A 13,424-nucleotide genomic window follows, 5' to 3' on the forward strand; every position below is an offset into this window, starting at 1 on the left:
GATTTCAGCTTTTATCTGAGGTTTTTCACATTTTAAGTTGGATCATGAGGATTAATATTGCATGTATGAAATGTGAAGGGAAAAGCTAGCCTGAGCCACTTGAACCATGTAAGCTTTTGATATAGGGCAGTCCTATGGTCCTGCTCGAATGACTGCCATTATAATGGAACTTACACTGGGGTAACTAGTTGTTACTCTATGCTCTTCTAGTGGTAACATCAAAAGCACAGTTAAGAGCAGTTGGAAAAAGTCAACCTAGCTATGATTTCTCTAGCAATTCCTGTACACCATTCAGTCACAATATTACCGTTGAGGACACTGCCATGTTCATGTGAAAGGTACTGATCTATATTTACCAACAATATAGATGTTATGATGAAAGTACCATTAACTTCAGCCACATGGTTTCTGACACATATGGCCTGAGTATATTGAAGAAAGTGCCCACAATTTTTATAATTGGACAGCTAATGTTATAGCTCACTGATTAGAACCAGTGAAGTCCAGAGGTCACCTTGGGTATATTTTCAAACTTCCAAACAATAGAATAGAATGTCAACAGTATGCTCCAAAGAAGAAATGCTATGGAATTTGCCTTGGTTCATAGTGAAAGAATAAATCATTGCATATCAGGTGAGGGGACTGAGTCCCACAAATAAGTTATAGCAATATCCATTTATGGTAAACCTTATTTTTTTGAGAGGCTCATTGCAGATAATTGCAGATGGCTCAGATCTACAGTAACAATGGTGAAGCGGTAATTCTCTAAAATGGAAAATTTTTCACTACTTGATATTCTTGTAGAAAATTTTTCCATTTCTATACAGTGAATGTTTCGTAAAAGCAGGAACAATGAAAGATTGGCATTGCCAGTACAATAATAGGCAAGCTTTGCCTAGCATTGAAATTCATCTTTTTGTGGTGATTATACCTAGGAAGTGTGTGAAAGAGAACTTATATACTTTATCGATTTGTAATAGGAGAATAGGAGGGAATAAAATCAATATTTCATATGGTGGAAGGGGTATTGTAACGAGCAGTTTGATAGGGAACTAACATATAATGGTAGTGATGCTACAAAGAGTGACAGTGAAATTGAAATTAATACAGTTTCTAAAATGTTATGTCAAAATAATCATACTAAATCATATCATTTATTTAGGATTGTGTTTAGGAACTTTTTCAAAACGTTTTGCAGCTCAGGCTTTTCTGGAAGCCCCCATCACTGCTCTTAGAATCAGTTTTGAAAACTCATAAAACGTTAGAAGGGAAATCTTATAGTTAGGGTTTCTAATGACGTTGAATCTATGAGCACTTCAGGAATCTTGAGAAAGCGTGGTAGTATGTACCACTACAAAATGGCTGTTAGGACTGCAGCCTACCATTTAAATATATTCTGTTCGAAAGAGGGTGGATGTTGGATTTTTTCCAGTCCCCTTTCTCAAATACTGTGGAGTCTATAAGCATGAGGTTCAGTGGATGATTCCTAGTATATGTGTATGGCAGTACAAGGTAGTTGGGATGGATTTTCTCCACGCCCATCATTGGCAATATTGGGGGGGAGGGGTCAGGTCAACCTTGTTGAGATCTAGCAATGGGGGACTAGAGCTTCATTATCTGATGGTTTTCCTGCTATTTGCTCTTATTGGTTCCCTTATAGTTGTGAATTTGCTGTGGATTTGGCAACATTAATTAACATTACTTAACCGTTAACTTTATTTTTGTCTTGTATGGGAGGGATTTAATTATTCCTGTGTGCAATCTATATTATGTTGCTATCCCACCACATCTTTAAACCGCTCCTGTGGAGTGGTATAAATAAAGCAGTAGTAGCAAACTGGGAGGAGAAAGGGGCAGGCCGAGTCCGTGATAAAAACTCGCAAAGCAGCTCCTGATTGGCCCCTCCGAGTGTCACTCCGGCCCGTTTTCGGCTGTGTGCTCCGGCAAGTCGGCCGTCCTCGCCTTGGCGCTCCGGGACTGGTAAGTCGTGCACGGGAACAGGCTTCGCTGGTGGGGAAGGAGCAGGGCTGCCGTGTCAAATATGCGGTGGCCCTGCTCCTTTCCTATCGCCAAGCCAGGGACCTTGCCCGGGCAGGGGGCTGGCAGCGAAGGAGCCCCAGGAGCTCTTTTGCCGCCACCGAGGTGGTCACATTCCCCGGGGAGTGCGGGGGGGGGGTGTTTGCCCGTCTGCCACCGGCTGCAGCCTTCTGCCAGGCCCTGGAACAGCCCATTTTTATAAATGGACTTTCCTACTAGTTGTATTGATATTTCCCTATGGACTTACCTGATACTACCCTGGTAATACTGATTAATATTAAGTCTCACTCCACTATCTTCTCTCCTCCATGGAGGATGGATGTGCTGATAGAACACTTTATCTGCTCACATTATTCTTTAATTTAGATCCTGCTGGTATGGCAGTATATATGCTGTACCAGGAACATAAAAACATAGAATTTAGGAATACTAGTATAAATTATTTTGATTATGAGTATAGCATGATAACTAGTGGTTAAGGTATAATGAATAATTAATTAATCTTTAGTATTTGCCCCATTTGATTCTCACAACATGCCTACCACTTTGAAGGTGCAAACCCTTTTAATTGTGATATACACAGTACTAAAGAGAAGAAAAACAATTCATGACTATGTATAAGTACTTGTTCCTAAAAGTCAATTCTTTGTAGAGCCAACAGCAGCCATTCCATAAAAGATAATGTATCATAGAGGTAAGTTTATTGATGTGGAAACACAGATACTGCTGTGCTCCCTGTAATGAAAATGATAACAGATTTGACGGCCCTTTGTCCCACCCCTGCCCGTGACAGAGAGTCAGGCAATGGGGAAACGGAGTGCGCCAGTAGATTCAAAGGGCGATGTCTGGTAGAAAAGGCGACTGGCCAAGCCTGGTGCTGAGCTCGCTCCATCACCACCACCTATGCTAGGCTCTGCCCAAGGCTGACAGCCCTGAATGATACAGCCATGGGGCGGGTGGCTAGCTGAGGCAACAGCGGCAGAGGACCACAGGAGATGGATAACAACGGCAACAATGAGCATGGTTCAGTGCTGGTTCTGTTTGGCTACCACTGCACCCCTTTGTCCTGGGGCCATAGAAGACAGGCATCAGTGGCAGCCCGAGTAGGGCTCAGCGCTGATCTTGGCCAGCTTCCACTTTGTCCCCTAGTCCTCCAGTTGCCATGGCTTCCGCCCAAAGGAGGTAGCTGTGGGGACAGAGGTGGCCCTGGCAGGGTGACCACCAGCGAGGGCCACCAGGAACAATCAAGTTGATGCTTATTATATGTTTCCACAACAATCTGGTTATTGCATAATTTTTTTAGGTTAGGATCTGGGGGGCAAAGCTTCATTACTCTGTCCTGAAAGTTCATTGGGCCAGTCATGCTTCCTCAGCTTAACCTACTTCACAGTATTATTGTGAGAATAAAATGTAGTAGAGGAGAATAATGTAAGCTGCTTTGGGTTCCAATTATTGAGAAAGGTTGGGTATATACAACTCAAGATGGAGGCAGATAAAAGGTAGGTTGGTTGGTGAGTGGGAAGAAGAGAAGGAAGCAAGGAAAAGTGGCGACATGGGGCTGCCAGGAAGAGAGAAAGACAAAACAGTGTGGTTTCACGCTTGGGTAGGTTCTTGCTGGTTCCTGCTAAGCAATGGGGGCTCTCTTGGTAGCCAGAACCACAAAATGATTTTTACCTATGACAGGCTCACAGAAGGAAAGGAAGGGGGGCAGATCAAGGGAGGTTGGTTGATGGGTTTGAAGGAGAGAAGCAAGCAGGAAATGGGGATAATCTATGAGGGCTTTCAGGGAAGGAAATGAGGAAATAGCAGGGGAAGGGAAAATGAGAGTCCCTACTTGTCATTATTGTAATAAACCTCCTTCCCGTTGAAGTTAGTTACATGACACAGTAATAATATGTCTTTGACCTGTCCAGAAAAATAACAGGAAAAGAGTAAGATAGGGATATAAATCATGCTGCTTGGGATTTTGTTGAATTACTGCTTTATATGACCAGCTGTTATGAATGTATTGCTTCCTGTTTTGCACTTATGTTGGGGAAATGCTGCTTTATTCTTTCAGTCTACATTCCAACACTTGTAAAAATGAGCTTTATAATGGACAAATTTACAGGTGAAGCAGCTGACACTAGCAACTCTTGTCATCTCTGTTCACGCCTTTTGTTCTCATTTGTCGTTTAGACGTTTACTTGTAGGGCATGAACCTCAAGATTTGTAGACAGATGTATATCTGAAGTTTGAAATTGTGAGCTTTGAGATACTTCCTTTATAGCCTTTACAAAGCAGCTAGGTTTTGAAAGGCATCCTGTGATCAACTCCAGTCTCCTGCTGCTTGGCTGCTCTCCCTCTTCTTACAATGTAATGACTGTGCTTTCTATGAAAGTTCACTCGGCAGGAGAAGGCTTTGACTTCAGCAGCTGTGGGAATGAACAGAGCAGCTGCATGACCTACAGCTTCTGAGATATATATTTTTTAAACCCACAAAATCCTTGCTCCTCCCCTAGTCCAATGCTCTCCTTTCCAGAAATGGGGAGAAATGGCAACGGATGTGTTCATTGTTAACTTATAGGCATTTCAATTATATTAATATTGGGAAAAACTTACATTTAAATTTCTTGTAGTCTCTGAGAACAGATTTTGGCCTCAAGAAGAGTGTTATGTGAATGAATAGAGGCATTTCAATTATGAAGATGGATGACCACTTCAAAGGAAATCCCAACATTACAAGTGATACAGAAAATAAGAGGACTGCTTGTTTAAACCTGTGTCAAATATACACACTTCCTTCCATATTATGGGCTGCAAATGTTAAGCCCCCCCCTCCCCCACAATTTAAGTAATACAGTGTGTTTTGAAGCCTGCTTACAATGTTGAGAGGGCAAGACCTAGATAGCCTACATCAGTGGTCCTGAACCCCTGGGCTGTGGTCTGGTGCTGAGCCGTAAAGGTCTTGGCACCAGGCCGAGGCTCCCTCTCCCTGTCCCCCCCCCCCCCCCGCAGTGAGAAGTTCGACAGGCTGCGAGCAAATCGGCCGCTTTAGCAGCCGATTAGCTCTCAGCCTGGCAAGCTTCTTGCTGCGGGGGGGAGGGGGAGAGGAAGGCACGGCTGCCAGCATGCTGGTGGCACAAACGCGCATACGTGGACCTGCAGTGCATGCTTGTTTGTGCCCAGCGGGGCCGCAAACGTGCACGTGTGGCAGTTTCGCACGTGCGGCAGATTGGCACATGCTACAGCCCCGCCGGGAGAGCAAACGCGCATGCACAGCAGGCCCGCACATGTGCACATGCACGAAACTGCCGTGTGTGTGCATTTGCGGTCCTGCCGGGCGCAAACGTGCATGCGTGTTTGCGCAGAGGCTGCCGCACATGCTCAGGGGCCTGGGTCGCCTCTCCTACCACCCTTTGGCAGCGGTCCACAGCACGAAAAAGTTTGCGGACTGCTGCCCTACATCATCAGGAAAAGTAAAATTTGTGTAATCTGTCTAGTTCCTGTTCATACCCAAATTTAGTTGGGATGCAGAAGCGTTGTGGAATGGAAGGCACACCACCATATGTTCTGGAATTATTCCTTCTCTTTACATTGTCTATGGAGTTCCCATTATGAGTTTGACGCCTTTGAGTTTAAAAAGAAGTTTCGAGGACTGTTGCTTAACTCCAGTGGTATCAGATGAAGAGAGCTTTGCATTCCTGAAAGTTTGTATTCCAAAAATCTTGCTGATCTCTATGGTGCTACTGGACATGCATCTAGCTCTTCAGCTGCAGAATAACACACTGCTCTCCTTAAACTCCCATGTTGGCAGTCTTGAGTCTTTTAATGGGGGTTTTAATGGGTTTTTTAAGACTGTTGTTAGGGAGTGGTGGGAAATAAATTGAATAAATAAATAAACAAACAAATAAACAAACAAACCAGTGCACACATGTGTTAACATATCTCTAAGCAGCACTATAGAGTTGATTAAAAAAAGATACATAGATCCCTATGTAAAATGTACAATATTTTCATACCTACTCTCAGTTTACCTTGCAATTATTGCATTTTTTGCAGCACTAGAAGATCAGCTATCCCTTAGTGTTCTAATTCTTTGGAATGTCTGTAAAATGTAAAATGTTGATTGCTCTAGGCTTAGCACTTCTATATAATTAGATTTCTTATATCTTTTAGAAATGTTTTAATTAATTAGATTTTTGATCTCCTAAGGAATTTTGAATCTCCTTAAATATAGTTTTTCCTGTATAATTGAATATCAAATTCAAAAATCAGATTTGTTTTAATCTTGTAAGAAGAGCTAGTCTCTCAAATATTCCTTGAAATGTACTGTTATATGACTTCATAAGAAATGAACGTTTCTCAACACATTTTAGGGCAGTTCATATTAACTATTAATATGATTTGATATCACAGTTTTCTTTTATGTGTGTTTTCACATTAGATATTATTAAAAATAATTAGATTTTCCCGACGATTTCAGTGTATTTATCACATGTTATGTTTTTGCCTTTTCGAAGTAACAAGTAGGTAATCAAGGAAATAATTAGTACTGTGAGTTAAATTACTGACTATTGAGCATTCTATGGAGGAATATCTAATTGGTTATTACTTATTTTACTTCATTTATTTGTTTTACCTTAGACTATGTAATCATTATTAATTAATTATTAATTATTTCAATATAGATGTTGTCTTTATATGCCATTAAAGTTCTTTTGAATTTGAGTTAAATTTTGGTTATTCTGCTAATGAAACAAATAATATACCTGTGCATATTGGAAAATTGAGACGAAAACATGGTTAAGAATGGAAGATTTTTATCTTAAAACAGCTAGCACCACCATTTAACTGAGATGATTTCTTTTACTCCATTTTCAAGTTTCTTGCTTGCTTTGCACAGGAAGGAGTTGCAGGAGCTGCAGAATCTCTACAAACAAAACACTGAACATGCAGCACAGCAGGCAGAGCTGATCCAGCAGCTTCAGGCTCTCAATATGGATACGCAGAAAGTACTGAAAACTCAGGAAGATGCTCACACAGCTGAAACAATATCATATCAAAAAGTATGCACCCCCAAGTATATTTTCCTCTCTGTTGGTATGACACTATGTAAGAATTTAATTTTGTGAACTAGGTAGGGGTGCAACTTGCTCACTGCCCTGCAACACCAAATACTGGCATATATAGGTCAACAGCCAAGTAGTCAGTGATGTGTTATGTACCTGTGTTTGGCCCCTCCACAATAGTATTTGAGGTGCTTTTTGTAGCCTTTTAAAGCTTAGCAGAGGCCTGAATAGCCCTTAATGTATTTCTTTCAGATGTGCAGCAAAATATTGTTACAGCTGTACACATTCAGGTTCTTTCTGTCTTTCTGCTAATCTTGAATATCTAGTAGAAGCATTTGGGTTATTTCAGCAAGTACAGGATTTGGTGGATAGTAGTTTGGTTAGTATGGATTTGCAGGGGTTTTCGTTTGCTTTATTATCACAGCATTCATTCTGTCCATGATATTCTTGCTGTGGTACATAATTGTTCAGATTTTCTTTGCTTGTGAAATACCTGCTCATTGGATTTGTGTTGCCTTTTCAAGAAGGATGAGCTAACAATTTTTCAAATGGAGAGGTGGTGGCTGCATAAGCAGATATTTAATATGTCTTTGGAAATAGTTTGAATTCACAAGACACAAAACTTTGGAAGGTATACAAAGCTACTAAGATGTAAAAGCATGGGCAGCTACAGGAGGAGAAATAGCTCACTAATTAGCCACATCCATCAATTCATTTATTCATTCATACCCCACCTTTATCCCCAACAGGGACTCAAAGAGGCTTACATCATTCTCATTGACTCCATTTTATCATCACAACAACCCTGTGAGTTAGGTTAGGCTGAGAGAGTGTGACAAATCCAGAGTCACCCAACTTCCATGGCACAAATGGGAATTAAATCCTGGGTCTTTCAGATACTAGTCCAACACTCTTGGCCACTATGGTTACAATCATTTTTGTACAAGTATGTTCCATTGAAAAAAATACAACATGTATAACAAACATTCGGGACTATGGTTTGACTATTCATTGATTTACGAGCTGGTAAGTTTCTTGCCCTTACAATGGGATTGTTTTGTGGCTTGAATAAAATCAGTTTTCTTAATTGCAATTGATGAGTTTATGTTCCCCATCTTGGGTTAAGACAAGCATGCAAGATGGTCAGTCTAATAATATGGACATGGGTTTATATTAGGGAAATTGATCATTTCAGGTTTACCTAGCTCATTTGAGTAAGCCTTAATAGTCAGCATTTGTTGTTGCCTTAACTTGGCTTTAAGTAAAGGGAGCTTGTTCATCAATATTAATGGTCCCAATTTCTGTTATTTGAGAGAACTTACTATAGGATTCTAACCTACTTTTCTATTTGAGAGCAACAAATGTTATTTCGAATCCATCGAGATATGTTTGCTTTATGAGATTTTCAATCAAACTGATTAATAAATAGCTAGACAGCCAAGACCTTGCAGAAGGGAAGTATTGTATTTTGAAACAAAAGCTCTAAACTGTAAATTTCAGAGTGCTCTGATAAGGTAGTCTTGAGACTTAGAAACTCTTCTTGTCTTATTATCCTTAGTATTGATTTGAGACTCACCACCTTGAGTCTTAGGTGTGGACAAATCTATTGAGTCTCATTAAAACCAGCATGCTACTGGAGTACTTTGTGTATCTGGGACCAGTAAAATAGTCGGTATACGTTTTTAGGAAACAATTCCTTTTCTTGAGAGGAACAACTATAAATGCAATATGAAATAGATGTCAAATAGTTTCCATAAGATTTCTAACCTAACATATTTGTCTGTAAGAAAGGGAAGTGTTGCTGTATAGTAAAATAGAAATTAATGTGAAGATCCTGTTTATATATCTTTGGTCTCAGTTTGAGATCACTGTTAGGATTTTGATCCTGAAATATCTGTGGTTCTGACCCTTTTTCCACTGTAGTGCTCATTGTATAAAACTTTGTGGACATTACAGCTCTCACAAAATGTAACATCTGAATGGCCAGATTGAATTTCACTTTTTAAAAAGAAACTTTAGTACAGCCACGGGGACCCTTGACTTGGATCAGAGTCTTTGGAAAGGTTAACCCCCTCCTGCACCATTGACCAGAATGAATGTGATGAAGCTTTGGATTTCCCTACTGTAGCCAAAGCTTTTGTTGGTGGGGTGGGTGGGTGTGACTTTGATCAAGGAAAATGTGTTGGGGGAAATAAGAATTAAAACCCATTTTCACCGCAGCTATGATCTGAGTAGGCTAACCCACAGTAATTGAACGTGGCCAATGCTTTTTCACATAGATGGCTGCGGTAATATTGACTATTTGAATACTTGACTACTTTTGGATCGAATGCTCCACCCCACCATTAAACAAAATGGCAATATAAGACTAGCACATCAATGAGAATGCTATGATAGGCAGGCTAATTTGGGTTATTGTTGCTGTTAATGCTAATTTTGGTTATTGTTGCTGTTGTTTAGGGAGTCATTTATGTGGGATTATCTGGGAATAATTGAAACAGTCAATTCTCCACTGGCATCCTGGAGTAGTTTTTGTCCATGAACCTGCCAGTCATCTGCTTCCAACCTACGTTGTCAGAGCAGAATTGCTTATGTAAAGATATACTTCTCTCTCTCTCTGTGATATTATATCGCCTATTTCCTAAGAGAACTTATGTCTAGCAAACAGTGTTACTTCCTAAACGATATGATGGTAGGTTGAATTGAGAATATCTCTTTGAGTCTAATGACCTGAGGTACTGGGTATATGGACTATCTGACCACTAACTAAGGTCATTGATCTTCCTGTAAGGGACACTATATCATAGGACGTACATGCTGATAGGCTTGATGCCATTTGGAAAAGCAGAACGCTGTTCCACTGTGAATTTGCCTAAGGAGTAGCTGACAAGTGCTTATCTAGTTCTTGCAGCCAGCACTCAAATACAAGGGAGACTCTTGCCTGAAATATTGCACATTTGATTTGTTATGGGAATATAAAGCCTGTTATCTGTTTCTGGCTGTTTAAAGGATGAAAACTTGTGTCCTCAGTATGTATTCATATTGCTAGGTGGCTGAAAGTTTTTTGTCCAGGATTGGAAGACATCTTGTATATAGGTTCCTGACCATCTCAACTTTTGAGTAATTAAGGAACAGCTTCTGTAACTTATTATTGGAAGAAATGGACAAAGATACCTGAGTGTGGTAGAGAAAGAGATCTAGATCTAGTTAATAATAAAAAACATCTGAATTGTTACAGTAGCTAAATACAGTAAAAGTAATATCAAGAAGCTAAGAGAGGCTTGGCTATTTCTCTTGAAACATTATAAGAATTACAACAATAATATAGAAGTTATGTCTATGGGTGTTCTGAATCCTTGGCAAGTTTAAGTTTCTTACATCCTACCCCTAAATGTTTTGCTTCTTTTTAAGAATCAACCAAAGGTGATGAGCAGCTACATTTGTTGTTTGTGGCTCTGTCATATATGAAATAGATGGAGAGTGTGTGTGTGTTTTTATAGGAAAAGTTGCATAGATTTAAAGTAGCTGAAGATTGCCGTTCCCCTTATATTACTTCCCTGCGCTATGTGTTTCTGAGTGGTAATTTGGTATTGTGGCCATCTTCCATCTAAGAGTTTTTGTGCTTTTAAATAGTGACAACAGGCCAGGTTTTCATATTACTGCTTTAGTTCCATAGTGTTAAGACAATCTATACTTTCCAAAAGTCTCCACCTGTGTGACAGTGAACAGTTCATGAGCTTCATCCCAGGCAGGAACTGAGCTAGATACAACAAAGAAACAAGAACTGATACCCAGTAAATGAAATGCACCAGAAAAAGGGGCTGTGTAATAGTGGCTCTGAGTTGGAGCAATAATTGCAAGGATGAACTTGACTTTAATCCTGTTGGCACCATGATTTCTATGATCAAGCTGCACCCTGCAATAATTGCGTATTCATTCATGACTTTGCACACTTGTTCACAATGATACTTTTTCTTAAACCTATGTTTTGTTTAAAATAGCTCCACAATGAATTGACTATATGTTATGACAAGGTCAAAGCAAGTGAGATTCAGCTCCAGCAAAATCAGGTTTCTCTCAAGAATCAGCTGTTTGAAAAAGAACAACGGATCAATCAGCTGGAAAGCCAGCTTCATCAGGCACTCAATTCTGCCTCTTCACTACCTCAAGACACTTACTCAAAGCAGAGAAAAGAGGTGAGAGAAAGTTTAAATTGTCAAATAAAGATGTATTCTGGGAAAGAAGAAGAAGAAGAGTTGGTTCTTATATGCCGCTTTTCCCTACCTGAAGGAGGCTCAAAGTGGCTTACAGTCGCCTTCCCATTCCTCTCCCCACAACAGACACCCTGTGGGGTGGGTGAGGCTGAGAGAGCCCTGATATTACTGCTCGGTCAGAACAGCTTTATCAGTGCTGTGGCAAGCCCAAGGTCACCCAGCTGGTTGCATGTGGGGGAGTGCAGAATCGAACCTGGCATGCCAGATTAGAAGTCCGCACTCCTAACCACTACACCAAACTGGCTCACTTCCGTGTTACCAAATAGCTAAACACCACACCATGGGTCTTGCAGATGGAATAAAAAAGTAGGAGGAGTTCTGGGATTCAGAAATTGGTGAAAATCTCTCTATCAATTTCTCAGGCAGAAAACAGGGATTTGAATATAAGCAGTAATCAGCATATGGATTCAACTAAATATACTAGAGCATGAAAAAATGTGTATAAATGTTCCTCTAAATATATTCCTGAATGAAAAATCTACACTTGAATATAGCTCTGAGCCATATGGGAGGGCAGTATAAAAATCTTAGAAAATAAATAAAATAAATAAGTGTAGGTGAAGTACCAGAAAGTTTTTAGACATTCAGAGCAATCTCAGGAAAATTCAGTATGTGTCTTACATAATTGTTGCAACAAAAAAGTATGTAAGGACTCTTTGAGCAAAGTCTAAAGGCAGAATAGAAAGTGCTTAAGATACTCTCAGTAAGAGAATTGTAGGCAGAAAATGCAGATTTAATCAAAATGAATATTTGCATTCCACATTCATATTAAACAAAGCCTTACCCAATATAACCTAAATAAAATCTTGTAGAACTAGTAAAGGATAACTGGGCAAAATCCATTGGCCAAAATCTGTGACTAATTTTGCCATATAAGCAAAAGTTGTGTTTGTGTGCTAAGTGGGAAGCATATGCTAAGAAGGACACACATTTTACCAAGGTGGATGAACTGAAAAGTCTGAAAATTACCAAGGCAAGACCTTTAAACATATTTCCTGCTTTAATTCTGGCAGACCCTGTGCTGCTGCAGAACATGAGGACTAGATGGCAGGTTGAGAGAAAATTAAGCACCTGCTTCTCTCCTTTCCTAGTAACTGTGCAAACCACAAAACAGAGGCAGTAGTCTACATGGAGATGTTTGTATACTTTAAGTAGCAGCCGGAGCCCACAGATATGCCATGGAGAAGTTATATGTAGTAAATATATTACAGTTCTTGAGTCTGTCCTTAAGCACTGTATTCATTAGTGACTCTGAGATACAATAGGCAGCAATATGACTCAGGATGCTCTTGGTGATGGTGCTCCACTTATGGGGGTTGCTGCTCAAGTAAATATGACTAGTTACTTTTCTTTCTGCCTTGAGAATCAGGGTGGAGTCTGTTAGCCTGTTCTCTTTCCAGAAGCTAGAGAAATGGTTTACTAATTTTAGTATAGCTATGAAACACACAAACACAAGTAGTGTAACCACTGAACACATGAAACTGCCTCATGCTGAATCAGATCATTGATTCATCTAGGTTAATATTGCCTACTCAGTGGCAGTGACTCTCCAGAGCAGGGGTAGTCAAACTGTGGCCCTTCAGATGTCCATGGACTACAATTCCCATGAGCCCCTGCCAGCATGTGTGTTTGTGTGTGTTTGTTTTGCTGGAGATGCTAGGAACTGAGCCTGAGATCTGCATGTCGAACAGATGCTCTACCAAGTATTTTTGTTTTTAAGATTGTTCACTGGTTTAGAATTTTTATGCAAAACCATCTCATGAACAATGCTGTAAATTGCTGTACACATTAAGTAAAATAAAACCATTTTTAAAAGTATTAGGCCTTTATGAAACCTTATAGAAAAAGTAAACAAGTGGAGAAGTCTGCACATTCACCTACATGTACCTTTAGTGACAGGGCAATGTGAACTTTGGTCTGAACCATTCACATAATTAGAAGAACTTTAATCGCTGCTGAAGGTAAGTAGAATGTCAAGAATAGTACAGTGGGAAGGGGGTTTGATGGAAGAGCACTCCCTCATCTCCCCAAGGACTATCAGTTCCATTCCATTTTGTAGGTG

General features: G+C 40.0%; 1 protein-coding gene across 6 annotated transcripts in view; it reads left to right on the forward strand.

Annotated features, from left to right (window-relative positions):
• Positions 1-13,424, forward strand: part of CNTLN (centlein) — a 206,252-nt gene that overhangs the window by 68,664 nt on the left and 124,164 nt on the right. For 4 of the 6 annotated variants that reach the window (XM_077345128.1, XM_077345130.1, XM_077345132.1 and 1 more), the window contains 2 exons: positions 6,923-7,085; positions 11,090-11,284. In XM_077345128.1, coding sequence (XP_077201243.1) covers positions 6,923-7,085; positions 11,090-11,284 — 358 coding nt within the window. The remainder of the gene's footprint in view (positions 1-6,922; positions 7,086-11,089; positions 11,285-13,424) is intronic. The other 2 variants (XM_077345131.1, XM_077345133.1) reach the window with 1 other exon arrangement.

This window comes from Paroedura picta, chromosome 7, assembly GCF_049243985.1.
Source record: "Paroedura picta isolate Pp20150507F chromosome 7, Ppicta_v3.0, whole genome shotgun sequence".
Lineage (NCBI taxonomy): Eukaryota > Metazoa > Chordata > Lepidosauria > Squamata > Gekkonidae > Paroedura > Paroedura picta.